Here is a 22,790-nt window from a genome sequence, read left to right on the forward strand (position 1 = left end):
TATACATAGGGTTTACATATTTTTTACTTAAGTAACATTTTAAATGCAATACTGATATTTGTAACAGACAATAATTTTACAGTGTGGTGTTAGTACTTCTGTCTAAGGATCATATCTTCCACCATTATTCTATTCTACTACTCCCTTATCAAGGACTGTGTGCGTGCGCGAGCGCATGCGCGTGCATCTGCGCGTGTGTGCGTGCTCGCGCTCTCTCTCTACCTCATCTTCTACGCACACACCGCTGCCTCATTCTGACCAATCAGCGGGCAGTATTCTGTAAGCGTTGAGCAGCAATGGCGGAGACAATGAAGCTGAGTGGACATCACACTCTTCTTAATGAGTCCAGTGAGATGTCCAGCTACACGGACTGCATTTGTGTGTTACTGAAGCTGCTAGCAAACTTCGGAAAAGAGGTTGGTTGAAGCTGTTTGAACCACGTTGCCCCGAGTGACGGTTCTTCTTTTAGTCCGTGTTGTTAGCTAGCTACATGCTAATGTTTTTAGCAACCGGGTGTGTTAGCAGAGCTGCTTAGCTGACTCCTCCGTTCATTTATTGTCATTCAACACACCGATGGAGTTTTGACAATTAAGTTTAAGTAGAAAAGTAACTGAGCTTGAGTTTATGCCAGCGTTAAACGATTCAATTTTATTTTTAAACGGCTCACAGGTATGCACATGGCTCAACTAGCAAGTCCGTAGCACGAGTTTAAGCAAACATATATCCTTTTTTTGTTTTTATCGTTATTACCACTCCATAGCAGCTCTTATTGTTGCGACCTGTGGCTAATATTTGAACTATATTATTAATTTTCACATTGTAGCACGCTTTGCTTCGGTACATATGAGATCCTGCCCTTTGGCTTGTAAAGCAAAAATAACTTACACATGTATTAAAAACATCCCCAGTATCAGCACCGTTCACATGCATTTCTGCAGTTTTAAAATGTATAAACCTGCTGCACATTCATCCTGTACATGAACTACATTTACTGCATACATGCATAACTAAAACTACCATATAACTTTACTGATAGTAGCATTGTTGTAGTGGCATCGCATCACTGTTTTACAATTAGTGCTTCAAATAAAGATTACATGAACTACATGATAAATAATATTTCTTATAAAATAGTGTTCAAAAATTTTCATCATACGTTCCCAGAGCCGTATTAAGATGTCTTCAAATTGCCCACAAACCAAAGATATTAAATTTATTATGACACAAGAAGAAAATACTTGCTGCTTGATGCTGCATTCAAAGAGGCTCGCCCCAGCAAACCATGTCCACTTTTTCTTCAGAGGTGATTAAATGATTAATTCATTATCAAAATAGTTGCTAAATAATGTTTAAGTAATCAACTGATCAACTAAGTAACTCACAATTACCTGACAAATGTGTACATTATATTGAGACCAAGTTATTACATGTAAGAAACTCCATCAGCTGTACAGTAATGTCACTTCCCTTTCTTTGTGTTTTTCAAATTAAGCTCAAATTAGATGTTGCTGCTTTGAGAATAGAAGTCAACACTGATGCTGTGAATCCTCCATCTTCAGCGGCTAATGTTTACAGCTGTTTGCAGGAGCATATCACTAAATTACAGGTAAAGTGGCAACACAGCTAATTATTTCCAGTTAATATTGGTTAAATGGCACAATTTTAAATATTTTTAATTAATTTAAGATGGCACAAGGTTAATGTTTTCATACCTTTTTTCCATTCTTAAAATATATTATTGTTTTTTGACACAACCCAACATGAGTTTTTTGTGTATTTAGACTGTTTCAGAAAGCTTAAAGACACTAGTGGATGCTGATACTGAACGATTATCTACAAAGGACAACACATCAGATGATGCGGTCACCTCATCTTCACTCATAGAGCAGATGGCTGCACTGTCTGAGCACCTTCCTCCAAGCTCAGAGGCTACAGAAGGCAAGACGGCGGCTGATGACGTCATGGTGCAGATAAGAGCCGGGAAATCAGAGGTTGGTCTCAGATCAGTCAGCAGATCTATCAGCTGTTCCGGCAGTGACATTTTTAGAGCCCTCTTTACTCTGTCAAGCAAATGAATAATCATAAGTAATTGCTCCCGAGGATGTGCACATGACGTGCCGCAGTGAAGCAAATGCTTGATGGAGACCCGATAAGCCGAGTTCGGCAGAGAATAAGGGGTCCTTTAGTGCTGTGGTCGGGTAGAACAGACCACATTGCTGGAGGGCTTTGAGAGAGGGCCAGGCCCTTGATGGATTATGAAGTGGATGCTCATTACTCTGAGATTGCATGTGGATGAATGACAAGAGGCCCCATTCTGTTGTGCATTTATTTTGGTAGCCAAGCAAACAGTATTCATATTCCATCATGTGATGATGGCAAGCAATTCAACTTATTTGGCTACCTGGATTAATTTCCTTCTACAATTTTCATCCCATGTAATGTAAATTGCTGCATGCTGTGTGCAGATTGTTAACATTAAGTAGGCAAAAAACTTTATTGCATTCTTTACACCTATCAATAGCTCATCACACCGTTGTATCTTATTGTCTGTGTCATTTCTCCTTTGTAACCCTAGATTGAGCGAAGAATATCTGCATTTATGGAACGCAAGCAGATGGAGATCAATGAAAACAATGTGCGCGAGTTCTGCAACGTGATCGACTGCAATCAGGGTGAGAATGGGAGAGAGGTTGGGGGCAGGGTGGAGAGGGAGCCTGCACACAGATTGCCAATGTTTCGGAGAGAGCTGATTTCCACAGGCGAGAGGTCAGGCTGAACTGCTCCAAGAGTGGGGCTGAAGTAGGTAACACACTCGGCCTCAAAACACAACCAGCTTAGTCGAGAAAAACATCAGAAAGAGGGTCTTTTTTTAATTCAAAGCCTGTATGAGACACCAGTTATAGAAATCAGGACACACGGATGGTAATAGCATTTGAGTGGGATATATACATCATTCTTTCAAATCTTTTTTATATCCATTTTTGACATAACGTTCTAATTGCGGTTTCATTTTCTCCTCTTTAGAAAACAGCTGTGCCAGAACAGATGCAGTATTCACTCCTTATCCAGGTTTTAAAAGTCATGTGAAAGGTAAGAAAATAATAAATATTTGCCACAAATGTAAATGTGACATTTCTTAACAGCTTAATCTTAAGAACTGCAACCATCATTTTTGAAATTACACACTATTATTTAAAAAAAAAAATCACAGATGCATAATCCTTCAAATTCTTGAAGGAAAGAATTTAATTTGCTTAACATGAAATGTTGTTTATTTGTAATGTTCACATTTAATTAATACAACTAAATTCAAATGCATTACATGTATAATGGCAAAAATCTGTTTCTGGGTCAACTTGGCGATAGAAATAATGAAAAAGAAGTGCTGAAGACATGTTGTCTGGTCAGTATTGGGTTACAGTTTGTGTTCATGTGTTATGTTCTTCGACTGGCTAGTTACGCGGGTGGTAAACACTTACGGGCCCCAAACTCGGGGTGGGGGAGGCCAAGGAGAGGGCGGGGAGCAGCAGAGGGGGCCAATGGCAAGACACTGTGGAAATGCAGCCATAGAAGAACGACTTCACAACATCGAGACTCACCTGAAGCTCCCGACAGGTCAGAGAAGCACAAAGACACAAAAGTTTGACTGTTTTAAAATCAGTGTGTTTCATTTGGTCTGTAATGTTTAAGTGCAACACTGGAAACAGGAGTTCATTTCCAGTTAAACAGAAATATTTGCCTTTTTCAGAAAAAGAAATTATATAAATTTACCATTACAAAATAGATGAAATGTAATTATGAAGGCATTACAAAGTATAACTTGGCCGGGATGGTTCATAAGATAAGAAGCCAGTATTTAAAAATAAACCATTTGTTTAGTTTTTACTTGATATAAACAATGTTACATGCCAGTTTGAACTAACCAATGATTTATTATGACCGTGCTTCTTTTGTTACACTCATTCACGTGCGTTAGTCACAGTCCTCGCCCTATGTTTGTAGAATTTGTCATGTAAGATGATCAATATTCAGGCTGCTCAACAAGTGTTTTTATTCCTCAGCGGGCCCGGTCCCATTGAGTGTCTACCACAGACTGAAGAAGCTGGAGGACCGTATCCTGGAATTGGAAGGACTCTCACCCGAGTATTTTCAGTCCACAGTGAGTCCTCTGGCTTTGAAACAGACAAACAAAAAGCACTGAAGACTTTATTACTCAGCATAACCACACAGGTCATACAAGTTTGGAGAAGTAATGGTGTAATTTTGACATTTTGTAGATGGGTACATTGTATTCTTTAACCAACCCACAGGATATGTCCGATCAGGTTAAAGCTACAAGAGTCATTGATGTATTCCTCATTCACTCCAGACATGTCCACTCTGGAACAATTGCTCTTTTTACATCAGTTAATTATTCTGCTTTTTAGTTCAGAAACAAAATATAGTTATTATAGTGATATCTGCTTTTTGAACCATTATTTTGACGTTTTAGAGTTTCCTGTTGAGTTATGGGCATCGTGATTTTATTATAGATGATAGTCTTCAATGTAGCAGGTATCACAGAATCAACTGTACATCACATATTATTATCATGAGCAACATGTCATCATATGATGATATTTGGAGTTGGAGCCAATTTTAGCCAATTCTCCAAACGAATACTTAAGGCCCTGCTATTGCCAACCTCTCTCAGCTTGTTGAGGTGTAGACAACCATGTTCCTCCCCTGATACAAACGGACAACAGGTGCTACATTTCACCTGACAAAGAGGAGTTTCACCAACAGAAACTCCTCCCTGAGCACATTTAGTTACACCTCCCTGTTCACCCATTCATGTACTCAAACTAGCAGGTTCCCTCTTGCCTCACATGAGCCTGAAGCTTGCAGGCGTGTTTAACTTTTGGCACTTTAAGTACTCTGCTCTGATTGGGCGGTTATTTTCTTCTATTGCCAAAGTACTGGCGCACAAAGACAGCAAGTGATGTGTTTCAAAGCATTGTTTTTTAATATTCAAGTCCCAGTAGCTTGTTCAAGTTCTATCATAGAGAATTGGGGAAGCGCTGAACTTGTCAGTCAGCTTCTCCTCCATTTTGTGTTGAAGTACTTTTACATAGTTGAGTTGGAATAGAAAACCACCGTGCTTCCTTTTCCTCAGTGGAATCAAAACTAGTTTAACTTTTCTTGAGCTGGCTAGGTGGCACCACTCAGCGACTTTTGAATCTTGAGTCAAGGGGGCAGTCGCTGGTTTCAGGTTTAATTCACAACAAACCGAAGTGTGCAACATAAGGAAGTTTGGCTATGCTGGATACATCACTGCTGGGATATGAACCTGCAAATATACAACAGAGAAATTGCACACTGTTCCTCCAGCCGTAATTTTAGGATATCTTCGACAGTGAATGACGATGAGAAATGAAGTAATAATATGATGTGAAATGGGAAAAAAAAGGAAAATCTGTAGCAGCTTTGTTTCACTGGGTTCTGCTGCAGTTTATCGTTTGCTTTGCACAGATACTGCTTCATGTATTTCTTATCCTTGGGTTTGTTTAGTTCAGAAAGAACTAAACAGTCTGGTATCGGTAGGAAAGAGTATTTTAAGTTGGTCCATTTCACACGCTCTCCACCAGCTGCTGCATTTAATGTGTATGATGCCTAAATTGGAAGGTAGAATATCAGTGTGCTGTAGGAAAAATCATTTCAAAATGAAACAAGGAGTTTCCCCTGATATGTCCAGATACTTCAACACGTTTCCCTCCTTGAGTTACACTTAAGTTGATTTGAATCAAAAATGCAGCGCGTTTGGTTACATTTACTTTAACGTTTAGGTCACTGCAGACAGCTCACTCGAGAAAAGACGACTTTTCACTACGCCATGCTTTTTAGAGAAGTGCAGACTCAGAAGATGGCAGTAATTTATTGGACTTCATATTCAACCCGACAGGCTTGAGCAGAGTCACACAGACTCTAATTTCCCATCTTGAAGGAGTCTGTCCAGCGTGTGTTTAGTTATCTGAGTAAGTGTGCTTGAGATACTGCATGTCTCTTCACACTGGTATTTCTCAGCACAGCATGCTGCTTCTGTGAGTCTGCTGCTTTCCATCTGCTTTTGACTCACTGCATGTTTGTGTGAGCAGTGCAAAAGATGTTGAGTGTCTTTGAATAAAATGATGGGGTCTTTTATATTCGGAGTACCACTCTTTTTTTTTCTCCTCTTTTTTTCTTTTGCGATATGTGAAAATACTGTAGTTTGGTGTTTGCTGAAGAGCTGTACACAGTTGGCCAACGATTTCAGGAACAACATTTTAACACTGAACAGCAAAGCAGGCTACTTGACAAATTATGCAGCAATTTACAACTAAACAATTCCACAAGGTTTTAGAGTTGAAGTTGTGATGTAAAAACATATTTCTTGGCGCAGTCTAAAACACGCGCCATGGAACCTCTGTTCAACTCTGACCGAGGACATTGTCGGATGTTACCCCCACTTATCTCTCTCCATATGTTTGCTGTTTCCAATTATTGTCAAAATACCTTTTTTAAAATAACCTTAAGCTGAAGGGAAAATATGCTGTATTCCTGTCATAATTGTTAGCAATTGTTTGCGGCTCTTTGCTTTTAAAAGTTCACTTCTTTGTATTTCAGTCTGTGGACGCAAGGAAATTCCAAGCCTAAGTTTTGGGTTTACAAATGCCTTTCCATTCAATTGTGTCCGTGTCTCTCAGTAAATTCTTTTTCAGTCCTTGAGGCGAAGTAAGAAAGGAAACAGACAAGTACCTCAGTATGTTTCTTAAAGCTCAGGCTGGTTCAGAAATTCTGCTAATTAAAAAAGTCTAATGTGTACTTGTGTGCTTCTTTTTTTTTTTTTTTTTTTGCAGAGTCACCTGCACAAGCGACCAAAGACATCCCCTGCTCAGGTTAGTAGCTTTTTTGTTTCCTTTCACTGCGCTTTGTGAGTGGAGGTTAACCTGTTTTGATCGTTTGATCACTACTTTCTTACTTTGTCCTTCAGGGCTGCAGCCTGACAGAGCTGGATGAGAAGATCAATGCAGTGAAAGCAGCGCTGCTCAAGAGGGTGAATGAATTTGGGCCTGGATATGGAACAGAGTGCCCGCTGTAGCAAACACAAACCGATGCTCCAAACACAATACATTAGTTAATGCATTCATCTTGTTTCCTCCATTTCTTTCTCTATTCATCAGCCACTCATTATGACCTTTCTGACCATCAGCGAGATTAAAAAGAGAAAAACTTTTCATATCAGCTTCATTTTGTGGCCATGATTGAATATCAGAATAATACATCCTCTAAATAGTTTTGTAGTTAAGTGAAATGTAATTGCTCTGTGAATAAAGGTATTTTTTCCGCCATGAAAACTCAGACTTGTAATTTAATCATGACTTTAATACTTTAACTGGTAAATGTAATGTGTAATCTGGCTGCAATCAGTTCATTTATTGGTAGAAACTAATAATTACTAACAAATGCAACTAATAATTTTCATTATTTATAATTGATCAGTAATCAAATGTAAGTGATTAGTGGAAAGTTCCCAAAGCCCCTGGTGACATCTTCAAATGTCTTGTTTAGTTCAACCAACAGTTCAAAACACAGATATGCTCAGTTTATTAACTTACCATAATTTCTTACATTTGAATAGCTGCATATAATTCTATCTTAAATGAAAATAATCAAGTGTTGTTGATTAATTTTCTGGCAATCATGAACTACACCTTTAAAAGATCAGGAAATACATTTGATTCAGAATTAATTCATCATGAATGTTTACCATTTTCATCTTTAATGTTTAAAGCTGGGAAGGTGTGTGCATTCATTTCTGTGTTCGTGTGTGTAACTGAGACGAATCAGATAGAGAGAGAGAGAGAGCACCTAATTTATCTGCCTGACTGCTGTGTGACGATGATCACCCCTAATGGTTGTCATTATAACAAATGACCTGATTACTGCAACTCTGTTTGGAAAACATATTGGAGACCAAACAAACCAGCATTAAATGGGACGCCACCGCATTTGACACTGACATGTTTATAAAAGGCTTTTGCGTTGCTTTAACTGAGCAAGCGGCTGAAGCAATAATTACATACAAACATTTGTTTTTTTCTCTTATGAGTAAACTAGGAGGACTTCTGCTGTATCTTGAAACTGCTTTGAACAATAAGGGTTTTTCTATTTCTGTAGTGTTGGAAGTAAAATAAAAGTATTAATACAAGAATTTAAAAATACTCTATTACAAGTAAAAGTCCTGCATTCAGAATCCTACTTAAATAAAACTAGAGGTGTTATCAGCAAAATGTATAAAAAAATAAAAGTAGCTTATGAGGTCTGCAGAAAAATTACAATATTTGATTATTAATACTGATAAATCAGTTTTTCATTGCTGCTCAAGGTGGAACTAGATTTATCTACAGCTCGGTAGTTAAGTCCAGTGGTTCCAAACCAAGGGGTCGGGGCCCCTCCAAAACGTCACGTGATTAGTCTGGGGGGCCGTTAGATGATTAACGGAGTAGAAAAGACACAAATTTGTATTTATATTTTTGGACTTTTCTGCAGTCCTTTGGATATTGGATAATTTTTCCTCATTGGGCCCCTAACAGATATTTAACCTAAACCATGGCATCATTTTTAAAGATCAAACAGTTTCTAAAGAAGGATTAGTGATGAAGTCATGACTCATCTAATTCTTACTCATGTTTTGCTTATATTTCTATGACTTCTTGTCTTCTACTGAAGTTAGCATGCTAACCAGCTAGCCCCGCCCCCAGTCGACCTTCTCATCTCGATACCAAGTCTGTGTAGCCTCCAGTCTGCCCTTAAGAAATAAGTGCTCTGAAGGCCTATTACCTTAACAATGGTTCATGCTCTTGGTAAAACTGGTAAGTAAACAGCTGCTAATGCAAAGGTTGGCTATGTAGCAAAACCAACTAACTAACCCCAAATAGATCCTTCAATGGCGCTTCTAGGAACCTGCATTGCAAACTAGCTCAGACTGTTGGAGCTGTGGTATGTGGCATTGTTTCATGCTATGTGCTCGTCCCTGTGAAAATAAACATTAAACAATAACTACTCAGTATAGCTGTCAAATATATTTAGTGGAGTAAAACTTATAAGATTTCCCAGGAAAATCATTGATACCATAACAAAGGGAATACTCAAGTAAAGTACAAGCACTTCAAAATTGTACTAAAGTATAGTACTTCAGTAAATGTACTTGGTTACATCGACTGTCTGAGAGGAGACGAGAGTAACAACTTCCTCACTGACATATCCACCTTTTTTTTTTTAAAAATGAAAACTCTTATAAACTGATTAACTGCAAATGAAAGAGGTGCTTTGATGCAGGTACCTTGACCAGTTCATGGCTGATGAAATAAAAGCACAGACACAGACTATATATGTAGGAGCCACTGGATGGAAGTTGAAGGTACTTTAACACTCAACTAATTCTGTGCAGTTTCTCATACAATAAAATACAATAATATATGTCATTTTCAAATTAATTTTGCAACAGGTGTGACAAACAGAAACTTTCTCACGTCTCTGGAAATTACTGTAACTCCCCTTCCTTTTCTCTGCAGTTGCTCTTTGTACATCATGTCAAGATTTTGTTCAGAGTTGATTGATGGAGTGACCTGAATATAATAGAAGACGTTGTATTGTGGGGGTTTTTTTTTGGAAGATATTTCATTCTTAACGCGGAAATGGGGAATTTTCCTTTTTTTTTTTTCACCCCCTCTTTCAGGTGTAGCCCGCTTGTTCGGCCTGTCTCTTGCTCACAGACTGGAACCTTCTGGGCAACAAGGGGCCACACTGTGCTGGGAAGGGGAGCACTTGAGCTGTGGCGATGTGGATGTGGGTGGGGCGGGGGTGGGGGGCTTTCTCATTGTTCCGCAGGAGCTTTTGTCTCAGACACAGTCCCCTTATGAGGGTTAATGAGAACAAATTGGTCTGAGTGTAACAAATGGATTATGGAGTTGGACAAAAGGTTGCATTTTGCGGGCTGCATTCGCCAGGATCCACCCATCATCTGCCCATTGAGCCGAGTGCGCTGACGAGCGTCTGCATGAAGTGGCTCACTAAATATCTCATTATCTTTATCCTGTCTGCTTTATTACATTAGTACATTATGTGTGCGGGTTCCTAAAATGAATTTAACTACAATGTAAAGTTTATATTGCAATAATGCAGTTTGTAATCACTGTAATTACCTGGCTTCTTTCCTACAGCTTATGTCAAGAATACAAAGTCAATATGTCAACATTAGTGTCAGTGGTTAGTGCTCTAAGGTTGGGTGGGCATAGTGTAGCCTTTCAAATTAACAAAGAGCCACTTCCTCATTGACTCTATGTAATTCCCGCCTGTCAATCAGTCCTCCCTCCGCCTGATTTCTTGTAATGTCCTTGGGAACCTCAGTAAAAAGACACAGAGGTGTTCCTTGTCTTCTATGGGTCCAGTTGTATTTTTTTGGTGGGGTCGAAGGAGAGGATTCATATCCATTCATATCTCAAACTCTTAATGGGCTCCAAGCCCTCCAAAAAGAAAGCTCTTTCCTGTGACTAGTCAGCTCCAGTCTTTATTCATCTGTGGCTCCGTGTCAAAAAAGACTGTTGCTCGTTTGTGCCCTGAACAATGAGGAACAAGGCTGAATCTCTAGCTGGGAACAAAAGACAGAAAACAGGCTTTTCACTCTGCAGAACATTAGATTCTGACACATTTTGCCATGGCAGTTTTTTTTTTCACCATCCTGAGTGCTGTGGCTCTGGTCTTTTAAAGAGACCACCTGTTGGCAACAAGCCTGTTCTTCATTACAGGCAGGCCTATTATCACAGGATGAGGAGCGCCACAGGCTAACTTTTTTAAGTTAACCCTGCTGCAGTTTCCAAAGCTGGCCGATTGGGAGACATAGATTACGTGTCACCACTGGAAAATCTATTTCTGCTCGTAATTTTGCATCTTGTTTTTGAATCAGAGCTTTTGTCAGCATAAGAGGGAAGTACTTTGTTCATGCCCTTGTCAGTCACAAATGTCACAAACAAAGGGACTCAAATGTAGGAAGCTTGAATGTTCTATAACTGATTTGGGGCTAAATTCATATGCATTGCTGGGAGAAAACCAAAATGAACTTACAGTAAAGTTGTTGATGGTGTTCTCATGTTTTTCATTCAATTATTTCTGGCATCTGAAGGGTTTTTGTCCTTCTTTTGAAAGCAGATTTGAGCAATTTTCAGCGCCCAAAACATTAGCATAACTACAGCATGATAATGATTTTCGCGACTGTGTGTAAAATAAAAGTACTGTAGGTGGCAATGAAGCAATCAAGTGCATACTCTGGCTTTGAATTGGACATGATAAACAGGCTGAAAGGAGCCAGGAGTGGTTGCTTTATTTTTTGGTTGGAGTGTGTGAAGATTTTAAAGATGATGTTAAAGCATTTGGTTTTCATAACTCTAAAAAAAAACACAGAGAAAAATTTAAAAAGTAATTCCACTTTTGAAGAATAACTTTTTTCTGTTGATTAGCTTGAAGAAGCTCAAAATTTACAGACTGTAGAGCTTTTTGAAGCAAGTTGTCCCCAGACAGCCAGGGGGCAAATTTTCATTTCCCATAAGGCGACATTAAAACAGAAAATACCTCTGTCATGCTCATGCCATCACTGTCGGAGTACATCCGATGCAGTCGCACTTGTTTCATGTTCACAAACACCCAGAGGAGGAGAGGGGGGGAGGGGTGCATGCACCTGTGACCCTCCCCCACAAAGCAGACAGCACAAGAGAGGATCCCCCTGCAGCCCACAGGCTTCAATAAGAGGCAGTCAGCTGCTCTCTGTGGCCTTGCTGCACGGTCCCCAGGCTCTCTGGAGTTAAATGTGCCTGTGATATTGCCAGGAGGGAGCAGCGGGAGTTGAATTCAAGCAATTACAATCAAGTCAGGGCATAGTTAGTGCGTGGGCCCTGGCAGCACCTGAGCTGGATGCTGATGAGACACTTAGCCCCAAACCCTCATGCATTGGCCCAGGCGCTGCACAGAGCAAGCCCCCACCCCCCCCAACCCCCTCTCCCTCTCTTTTCCCACAGCACCAGACCCCCTACTGGACACTTCCACTTCCCTTCTCCTCATTTAGGCCTCTAGAGCTCTCTCACCCTCTCTCTCTCTGGCCCTCACATTGCAATACTTCTGCTTTATATAGGTGGCGTGGAGGACTGCACTCAATCACTCTTCATTCATTCACACTGTACAATAATAGACTACTACTCTGATATTGTCCTTCAAGCACCTGTGCATAGCAGAGTTTCAAACATCATGTGATGTCTCATGCCAAGTTCTTGAGAGATATGTGAAGAGTTATTTCTCTTGAAGGTACAAAAGAAAAGCTGTAGGTAAGTGTTTGATCATCTCTGTTGCACCTTAATGTGCAGTAGTAGCACCTTTAGAAGAGTCTTCCTGCCCGTCCCCGTCTTTATTACACATCAAACCATCAAGCTCGAGCCCCATCACATCGCTGTCTCTACACTTACATTCATTTGCAGGTGGCTGACTATAGGACACGCTGTGTCCCGACTGATGTGTTGTGGCAACAGGAAGAGAGAATGGAAAGGGAGGTGAAGTTCCTGAATATCTATGACCCAAGAATATGGAGTCAGGCATCACAACAACACTCTTAGCCCCTTTTCCCAATAAGATGCTCTCAGCTCTTTCTGAGGGAAAGCCTCCCAGCTCCCGCCCTCTCTCAGCCACCACACTTTGCTGAAGTGTCATTAGGATTGTAAAGGGCAGGTTGCCATAGAGCTCGGATTGCTGCAGATGTATGGACTCATAGATAAAACCACCATATTTTGAATGTAAAGATCTGAGTGTGGCGCCTAATATGAGGGGGCCATACTGGGGACTACGCTCGCTGCTTCTTCATCTGCAGTCTGTGTGCATGCATCTTTCATGTGTCACTTTAGTGTTCTGTTTTGTGAGATTGCTAGCTTTGCTCTTCAATCCACTTTCATTGTCTATCTGTGGCTGTGCTTGTTAGTTAGAGCTGGGCATAGTATTTGGCGAAGCCAAGGGGAAAGGTGGAACACCTCTTTCACGATTTTTGCCATAATGGGTGTCTTTTGATTTTTCCTGGGCTTTGGAGACTACCAGGGATTGTCTCTTTGAAATTATTCCATTTTGGCAGAGAAAAAGAAAATGGATTGTGCTGATCCTGTTTTGTTCCTGGGGGGACGGCTGCAGTATTATCCTGGGCTGACACCAGTGGCGAAGAGGCAATCACAGTGGCCCTCGCTCTGACAAAAACACTCCATCTGCAAGGAGAGGAGGAAATCACACCACAATGATGTCTGACTCTTCTGCCTCACTCTGGCAGCTGGGCCCTGGGACCCATGAACTGCTACACAACTGCCACTGCAACGGCTGCTATACAAACGCACAAACACCACAATACAAATCAGCAGCTGTAACACACAAAGGCAATGCACCTGCCATCACACAACAACAAGAACCGGGAGGATTTGTTTGTAAAAGTTTCTTTTGCTCAAGGCTAGTTAGCACGGTCTGCTACATGCTTATTAGAATTAGTATTAGTATTGATGTTACTAATAGTATTTGAGGTGTTGGCCTTTCAATAGAATCATTTGTTTCAGTCTCTTCTGTTTTTTAGACAAATAAATCCACAACACATTTTTTAAGCTCTAAACCCACTAAGCTAAATGTTTGCCTACAAAATACAAATACCATCAGGATGTCAAATGTACACACACACACACACACACACACACACCAGATGAAAGATAAGCAGCCGTGTAGCTCGCCCTGTTAGTATTCAGTGGTGCCACCTCTTTCCCTCCCTGTCCCATACCTGGGGATCAAACGCACCTCTTTGTGAGAGAGGCCTGACCCCCTGCTATCAGCAAACAGAAGAGAGCCCAGCTGACACCACTCTTGAGATGTGCCATGAAGACGGAGGCCTGTGATTACAGCACAATCCTGAAGAGACAACCCTCCACCCCGCTCCAGCCCCAACCTCCTGCAACTCCCCAAACACAATCCGCCCACCCCCACCCCCCATCCCCCTCTCCTCCACGACAAATTCACCTATCTCTGAAATAGATGTTAATCTCTCGCCCAACTGGCTGCCTCTGAGACCTCATTGACACACATATAACCGTCCCTGTGTCATGAATAATCAATAGGGCGCTATTTCCGTGAACATATTTCCCAGAACAGGTCATTTCTTCTGACTGTTGCTGTGGCATATTAGAATCCGAGATCGGACTTTCAGATCAGTGGAGGTGGGTGGGTGTGCATGTGTATCGGTGGAGGAGCTCTCTCTAGAATACAGTGCAACACACAGGGATATGGGTCTGTCTAGTGCCTTCATAGCGCCACATGAAAACCAATGAAGGTAAAGCAAGAGGGGGTATTAATTTGTTGTGAGAGAGGCAGAGGCTCAAGTGGGTCTTCCAATGGCAAATTAGCAAACCCTCATTTCAAAAACCCTCATACCTACTAGAGAATAGTAACATGGAAACACAAACAACATGCATGTGCACATCCGTACAGTATGTTCCTGTGAGGTTGAAGATGACAAAATTCTCTTTTTCTGCAACATCTCTCCTACTGTTCTCATTCTTCCTCGGTCTCTGTCCCTCATTGACACACACACACACACACACACACACACACACACACACACACACACACACACACATACATACACTCGTGCGCACACACGAGAAGAAAACTTCAATTTTATCTGCAGGGGCAGAAATCAATCTCACATCTCTTTAGTTAATCCGCAATGGCTCTCTACAGATCCTGACACTAATAAGGTATTGAGCAGGTGAGGCCAGGGGCTGAGGAGGAGAACAGAGGGAGAGGAGAGGCCTGCAGTCTGGGGCCCGACTGGCGGCTGGCACTGTTCCAGTGCAATTATGGGGCTTGTGTATGGGAGAGAAGGGTGCAGGAAAGAAGCAGCAGAGATAGAAGGGAGAGAGAGAGGCAGGGAGAGAGGGAGGCATAGAGAAAGAGCGAGAAAGAGGGGGTGGGGGGAAAAAAATCGATCCCATCTGTGGTATGATGGTTAATTAAAGCAGCTCTTGAGCAGCCCAAGGATGAGAGGCTTGGCTGGGCTCCTGGAGGCACAGCTCTGATTACTCACACAGAATGGATGGTTTCTTAGCAATGAAAGGAGGGGGCCAAGAGCTGCCTGGTGGGGTGCACAGACGACGTCAAGGAGGAGAGACATGTGCATGCTGCACACTTACACATGTGCGCACACACACACACACACACACACACACGCACACACGTGCAAATGGACTCTCATACAGTATGCATGCACATGCATATGTATACTTATGTGAACACGTATACATCACCAGCCTGTAGACACAAGTGCAAACATCATCAAATTAGACCAAAATAAATGCGTCAGGAAACTAATGAGATGTAATGTGAGGCCACTAAATGTGAATTTCCACAACAGAATGAGTTCAAGAGGTTAATGAAAAAACAACCAAAGTTCATCTAATTGTAGCTTATGGTGCATACTAATTTCTGTGTGTCACCACAGTCACATTACAGACAGAAGAATCTGTAGTTGTGCGCAGTCTCACAGCAAGAAAAAGCTATAATCTATAGGGGAACGACAAGTTAATATCGCATACTGCTGTTATTCTTCCCTAATTCACTCATCTCCATCATATACCTCAATAAGAAGACACTGATTCAGCCTCCAATTTACCCACAGTCATCACAGTTTCATCGTATCTTACCATTACATTTAGATTACCCCAAAGTCCATTACACCCTCCTCATTGACATTCATGGCTCTCTCTTATTGAGAGGGCATGGGTGACAGCACTAGCACTTTGGTATGACCCCACCCCCCTATGGTGGGATTTGGTATTGCATAACACGGCCAGGCAAATTTAAAAAGTAGGTGTTTTATGTGTGTAGGAGCACACACATTAACGTTTACTATCACTAGGTGTAAGATTTAAATTACTACCAGTGCGCAAGGCTTTGTAACTTAATCATAAGGTATTGATCAGTAATGTAGAAATTACATTCATAAAGCCTGCATAGCACAAGACATAACAAGAGTCGCTGAGACTAAGTAAAACAAGGGTCCTTGAAAGATGATATGTAGATGGGACAGAAAGACAGCCCATCCTCCTATTTTTATAAAGTTGAAGCTGACATATAATCATACTCTCAGAGTTAGAGAGGGGTTATAATAAACCTCCAAATCTGAGGTGTATGAATTATGTATATGGTGATGATTTGATGGCTGCAAAATAGAAAAGAGGGTGCAAGCGGCTGATTGAGGTGCGCCACGTGGTGTGTCGTTCGCCGCCATGTCTCCCGGTACAGACATCTGAGGTCAGGGCCCTGTGCTAATTGGTGTCGGGTTGAACGCTTGTGAGCTAAATGAGAAAATTACACGTTGTGGGAGGAATCAGCTGCAGTTGTTGGGGTGCCTTTTACAGTACGGCTGCAGTCCTATCTGTGTGGTGGAGACAGCAGTCTGGCTCTCTGTTTGTGGGGTGGGGGTGGGGATGTGGGTGGGGTGGGGGGTTAGATGTTAAACTTTTGTGTTTTAAGGTGTGGGAGGTCCAGTTCACTTACACAGCCACACCCATTGGATATACATACTGCCTGAGCGTAACGTGTTGATACTACATTTACTTTTTATATAAATGGGGATTAAGCATTTGGAAAAATGGCATTTCCCATCAATCCCCAATCATATCAAGAGGTGTAAATGGTTTCTGTTTCATGTGCAGAAGTTTTGAGATGGATAATAAAAGAGGTGAATAAAATATAATTGTAATGGTCAGAGCATTGAAAAATGACTCTTGAGACTTGTTGATTACCAGAAAAGTGAATAAATAAGAATATTTTCTGGAAAGAAAAATACTCTTGGCTTTTGGGTTTTGCAGTAGAAATGTCAAAAATTAATTTTAAAAAAGCTGCTACACCGAATACTTCTCTATCAGTAATTGATCTAATTTTATCTATCTGATGGACTATGTGCACGTGGAGGTGGTTGATTTTAGTGAGAATTATCACCTACAGTTCACCTCGGCCCTTCTGAGCATTACATCCACACTGAGTGCCTTGTTTTGGTTTTACAGCCCCCAACTTTACTGTTTTGGTTCAGCCTCACTTCTGACATGGCGTTGTTTTTAGCCACAGCAAGGCTTCTGTTCTCAGTGGTCTGTCCACCACCAGACAGACACAGTTAGCAACTAGCTGGTGAACAAAGTGGAGCATTTAGCAGCTAAAGAGCCAGACATTTCCCTCAGGATTTGGTGGAGACCAAAACAGTGCTAAAAGAAAGTGAATATTGGACCAGTACATTCTGCAGGTGGACAGATGAATGCTACTGTTGCTCCATATCTGCTGGATTCGAAAATAAGCAACTCTGCGGCTAACGAGTTTTCCATATCCATATATAACAAATGATGTCAGTGTTTTGTTTACAGCCTCTTTCCACCACCCCAAGTGGCCAAAAAATTGGTTAATGCGAGTTGAAGTAATGTTTTGTGGCACTTTGATTATGCTTCAATTTCTAACCTTTAGAGAGAAATATTCTACTTTTTACTGTATTAATCTATTAATACTATTAATATTAATCTGACGGCGGTAGTTAGTTACTAGTTACTTTGCAGATTTTTAAATAAGAAACATATGTGGCACTGTTATAGACTGATGTACAATGAATGATACACAGTGATATATATAGCATACTTTTCAGCAAGTAATTGAGTACTTTAACATTGGTATTGCTACTTTTACTTAAGCAAAAGAGCTGGGTACTCTTGAAGGTTGGTAAAGTGTGTTTTGAATTTGAGTCACCTGCATCTTTTTCCTGTATTTGTTCACATACAGTAAAATTCACTTAACACAATCAACACGATCTACACGAAGCATTCTTCATTTTCAAATCAGCTTATTGAATTCCCTGATGAGTGATACTGTTTGAGAAATTTTCTTTCTGCTTAAATTATCTTTTATTCATGAAATGCTTTTTTCACATGCCTTTGTGTGCAGGTAGAGTTGTGCCTGCATGTGTCATTCAAGGCTCGGGCGAATTATTCACTGCTAAACACAGCATTCCTCCACTCCTCCGGCACACCCAACAAACAGACAAACAACAATGTAGACTAAATGAGTAAAGCGTTGAATTGCCTTCCTTTTGTTCTTTCCCTTATTTCTCTTTTCTGCTGGCCCTTTTCTCTTTCCAAGACAGACTCTTTTGGTGGTGAGCCCCGGCAATCTTGAGTAAACGTCATTAACTGTTTGCTCATATCGCCCACAGAAAGTATGCCGCAGCCTCCTTTGTCTCACTATCAGTTGTTTAAAGAGGTTTGTGCTGTAATGGCGTGGTCAGCCAGAGCCAGGGGCTTTGAAGTGCCGTCTCACTCGGAGAATTAACCTCACTGGTCACTGAAAGCTGACCCCAGAGTTGCAATCTGAGGAGGTCACATGGCAAAAACAACTAGAAACCCCTGCGCACATGCTTTCTTCTTCAAGCAGAAGAAAAGTCTGCACCACTGTCTAAGACGGCACACTTTATAAAGGCTTGATCAGTTTTAACTGATGGATTTATTAATGGTTAATACGTAATTTATTGATTCTTGATAGCTTATGAATGAGCTATTAATAGACATTAAAAGACAGATTTGTGCTTGTCAGGCAGTGAAAAATCCCTTTGATTGGTGTTTGCCGTCCTCTAAGGTAACTTGCCTTTTCTCTTTAGATATCTCTTTTTAAAAAAGACCATTTGATCACTTACCCTTTTTAAACCAGCTGCAAAGCATCCAAAAACCATTTATTACCATATATTAACATACATAGCAGCATTGGTAATTTTGCAGGATGAACTTGCTCATGTTTATAGTGCAGGTTTTACAGCGTAAGAACTCATTAAAAGTTTACATGCTTATCACCTGATAATAAGTAATCAGATCTGTAGGTACTAATCATTAATAAAGGGCTCTTCCACTATTATGTGATGTGTTTTAAATGACTTATGAACATGTATAAAGAAATGCATAAAACCAGTGACTTGTCATCAGTAACTTACTAATATTCAGGAATTCATACATCAGATATGAATTACATAATAACATTTACAACTACAGACTTAATGGCTTAATCAAAAAAAAAATGTCAATAATAATGAGTTAGGAGTTTTTCACCCTATAAAAACTGAGTGAAATGTTTATAAATGATAGTAAACTTTAATAAAGGAACTGTTTATTAATGACTAATAACATGTATAATATTCAAAAGCATGAAAATAAGTCTTTATGTCTACGACAGCTAAAGCTACTCAGTTAACGTTAGTAACACATAGTGATCGCGGTTAATAGAAAGTAAGGTTGACGGGCGCAAAACTACAATCTGTGGTGTGTCAAAGTCGGATACAACCATTCACCCTGATTGACCTGTAAAGGTGTGTCAGTATGACGTCATGCTACTCCCACCTTTGTTCCTGAGAGAAAACAGTGAGGAGGAGCACGGGTGCAAAAGGTAGTTTATGATTAAAACTTAAGTCATTATGAACATTTGAACAAAGACACTGCAGATGTTATTAAAATAATATTAATATTATTGATAATTTAACGATCCTCCTCTAAAATAATCCGTGTAGTCCGAGCTGTCAATACCATAAATGAACACAGTTTTCAGTTTTGGAAAAATACAGTTCTGTGGGTTTGAACAATGTTTGTCTGCAGAGCAACAGTTTGTTAAATCTTTACTTTTACTTTACTAAACTTGTGAATAGATGACTTTGAATTGAAACAGTATTTCTTGTTTAATTCTTACACCAGCAGGAATTATTCAAAACCTGGTGACCAAAAAGTTATTCCTGGTTCCTGACTGATCTATAAAGCATTAATAACACACTTACTAACCATTACAAAGCCCTTAGTTACAACTTTTACAGCATGTGCTTTTGGAAAGATTTTATCTCCATTTTCTTAAAATGGCACTAACTTAGTGCCAAGATGCTTTTGGAGACCCAGGCCCATTATTATAGAGATTTTGTCAGCGGCAGGACATGGGTGAGTAATGGCAGTGGTGCATTAGGAGAGAGAGAGAGAAGGGGGAGAGATGTGTGATAGCCTGAGTTGTAAGTCAACATCAGAGGCCGCAAGCTGACCCCACTGGGGATTACACACTCTGATTTAAGAGCATCTCTCCAGCTCCTCTCCTCTCTGCAGCACTCGGGTCCTCGGTGCATACAACACCCAGCTGATGCAACATAATGTCCAAGAATACAGACACAAGCTCACGTGCACACACACACACACACACACACACACACACACACACACACACACACCAAATATGCAGGATCATTCTCGTTATACCCTTATTCTTAGCCCTGCTCCATCTTCTGTTATAGGGTCGGGACAGAGTAGGATCATATCAGGGTTTGTATCCAGAGAAAGAGGGAGCGAGAGATCCGAGCCCCTGCAGTGGTAAGTAAATACAGCCTAATGGCCTCTGATTAATTCTACATTGCTCTCATCGGGCCAGTAAAAAGAGATGTAATGACCTGCATCTCTCTCTCCCTCTTTTCCCTTCTCCCTCATTTCTTTCCCTCGCTCCCCCTCCTCCCCTCAGTCTTTCTCAATTTCTCCCTCATTTTCTCAGCTTTTGATTATGAATTAAAAGGGATTGCAAATGGTATGCTGTTGGTTGGCCCCCTGATTGCCATATTTGATTAAGAAATGTCAGTGTGCATGTTTCCCATGTCTGTCTTTTTTTAGCCTCTCTGTTCGCTGTAACATTCACACATGCACGAGGAACACAATGGCTCCAGGGCTCTCAGACGGTCTGCCATGAACAGCAAACTTGCGCTAATCAAACGCATTCTTCCGTATTCCCTTTCTCTTTTTCTCGGCCCCCTTTTCTCATTTTTTGCCTTTTCAAGACTCGGTGGGTTTTTGTATCAGCTGTGAGACACACCAACAAGGGAGAAATCACAGACAATTAAAGAGCATTGAGAGAGACAGGTAGAGCAGAGAATGAGGACGAGAACAAGTGATGGAGATCTGTGTTCTTCTCTGAGGACTGAAATCAGAGCAGACAGAGGCTCAGTCCCCTGTCGCTGTGAGTTAATTGTAATTCTCAAAATTAAAACTTCTAACAGTTGCTTGGCGGAATGATTTTGATTTGTATCTTCATTCAGACAGATTTCGTACATTTATGTACCTGTGCATTTACTGTGATGACAAACTCTCTGGAGCTTTTAGCAACTGCAGGCATAAGCAAAAGAACTGCTGTGGAGGTTGAAATTTGCCTCTATGTATCTCCATAAGATGCATACAGAACCTGCCTGTTATAGAGCTTATCCTTCCACAGCATTTGGGTGACTGCACTCCTGCAGCATCCTGAGTTTGGTTCCTTGCTTTAGGCCTCAGCACGTTGGTGGACAGCTGGCCTCCAGTCAGCAGCTCTAAGGAGTGAGACACACCTCGCAGTCGGTCACAAGGTGGGAACTAGTCCCTAGTTTGAAAGTTTTATCTCTTGATACTCAAGTCCTTCATCCAGACAGGTCAACCCTGTGTCTTAGAAATTATGTTGGTATAGTACTAAACTGTTTTCCCAATTATGTTGTGGTGCCAAACATAATTGCTGCCTGGATTATATTCAGAGGCAGCATTTTTTGTCTGAATGAAGCAGGTGTGCAAATGGCAGGACTTTGACACCGGAGTTTGGGTACAGCATTCAGACTCCCATCTGTGGTTAGTGTAGGTTTAGACAACAGCAGCACTCTGGTTAAGCTTAGGGAAAGACTGTGGTTTCAGTAAAATGTGATGTATCAAGCCGCTGCAGGCTTCTTCTCTACCTAACCAGATCATGACCCGTCCCTCACCAATTGCTGCCAGTGTGAGGAGAACCATAATAATGCTGTATTACTGATACGTTCAATATTAATTAACAACATTTTCCCATTATGTTAGTAGATAATGTGATTTGGTCAGCATTACATTTCCTTCAAACCTATTTACTGCTGCTAAATAGTTGTATACAAACCTAATTTTTAGGAGACAGGACTGGACACAGTTGCACCAGACACTCTATGGTAAGATTTTAAATGACATCTCACAGAAATAATGTGCAATATGTCAAATTGTTACTTTTTTACTAAAGTCTTACAGTACATACTTTTTTATATTAACAGTGTTTCCATGGCAATGTGAAAACAATGTATAATATGAAAAAGGTCAGTCAGAGTGATGAACCAGAAAACTATCACCTGAATTTGCAGCTTCCACCTGTAATTTTACTTTTGGTTCACTCTCACTGCTTTCATAGAGTTACTTTCTGGGCTAGAAAGTAGCTGTTTTTAGCGATAAAGCTCTAAAAACCCACTGTACTCGACCTGCTCAGCACAGAAAAGCAGACAGACACAATTCACAACTAACTGCGAGCATCTGAAGAGCCAGATATTTCCCAGAGGAGCTGGTGGAGACCAAAAGCAGAGCCAAAAGAGAGTGAAAAAAGAACTCACATTCATCGGATGACCAGAAACATGACTTCAAACAAATGATAATGTTGCTCTTCAACTCCTGGATGATTAAATAAGAGACTGTTTGCTAAACAAGTTTGCTACATGAACTTAAAAGACGCCGTGTGCATCTGCAGTTTCTTCCCCCTCCAATTGGCAAAATAAATCATTGTGGGTTTGACTACTTAATGGTGTGTAATGTAGTATTTAACCAGTGTGAAACTAGCTAGTAAACAAAAAGTTAAAG

At 40.7% G+C, this 22,790-nt stretch overlaps 1 protein-coding gene across 1 annotated transcript; it reads left to right on the plus strand.

The window, feature by feature from the left end:
- The first annotated feature begins 271 nt into the window (after window positions 1–271).
- On the plus strand, window positions 272–7,373 carry mbip (MAP3K12 binding inhibitory protein 1). The gene is made up of 9 exons (XM_056394501.1): window positions 272–416; window positions 1,493–1,606; window positions 1,782–1,991; window positions 2,576–2,672; window positions 3,025–3,090; window positions 3,457–3,615; window positions 4,062–4,159; window positions 6,876–6,914; window positions 7,010–7,373. The coding sequence occupies exons 1-9, from the start codon at window positions 297–299 to the stop codon at window positions 7,115–7,117; spliced, it is 1,011 nt and encodes a 336-aa protein (XP_056250476.1). The 5' UTR covers window positions 272–296; the 3' UTR covers window positions 7,118–7,373.
- Window positions 7,374–22,790: the final 15,417 nt, after the last annotated feature.

This window comes from Seriola aureovittata, chromosome 13, assembly GCF_021018895.1.
Source record: "Seriola aureovittata isolate HTS-2021-v1 ecotype China chromosome 13, ASM2101889v1, whole genome shotgun sequence".
Lineage (NCBI taxonomy): Eukaryota > Metazoa > Chordata > Actinopteri > Carangiformes > Carangidae > Seriola > Seriola aureovittata.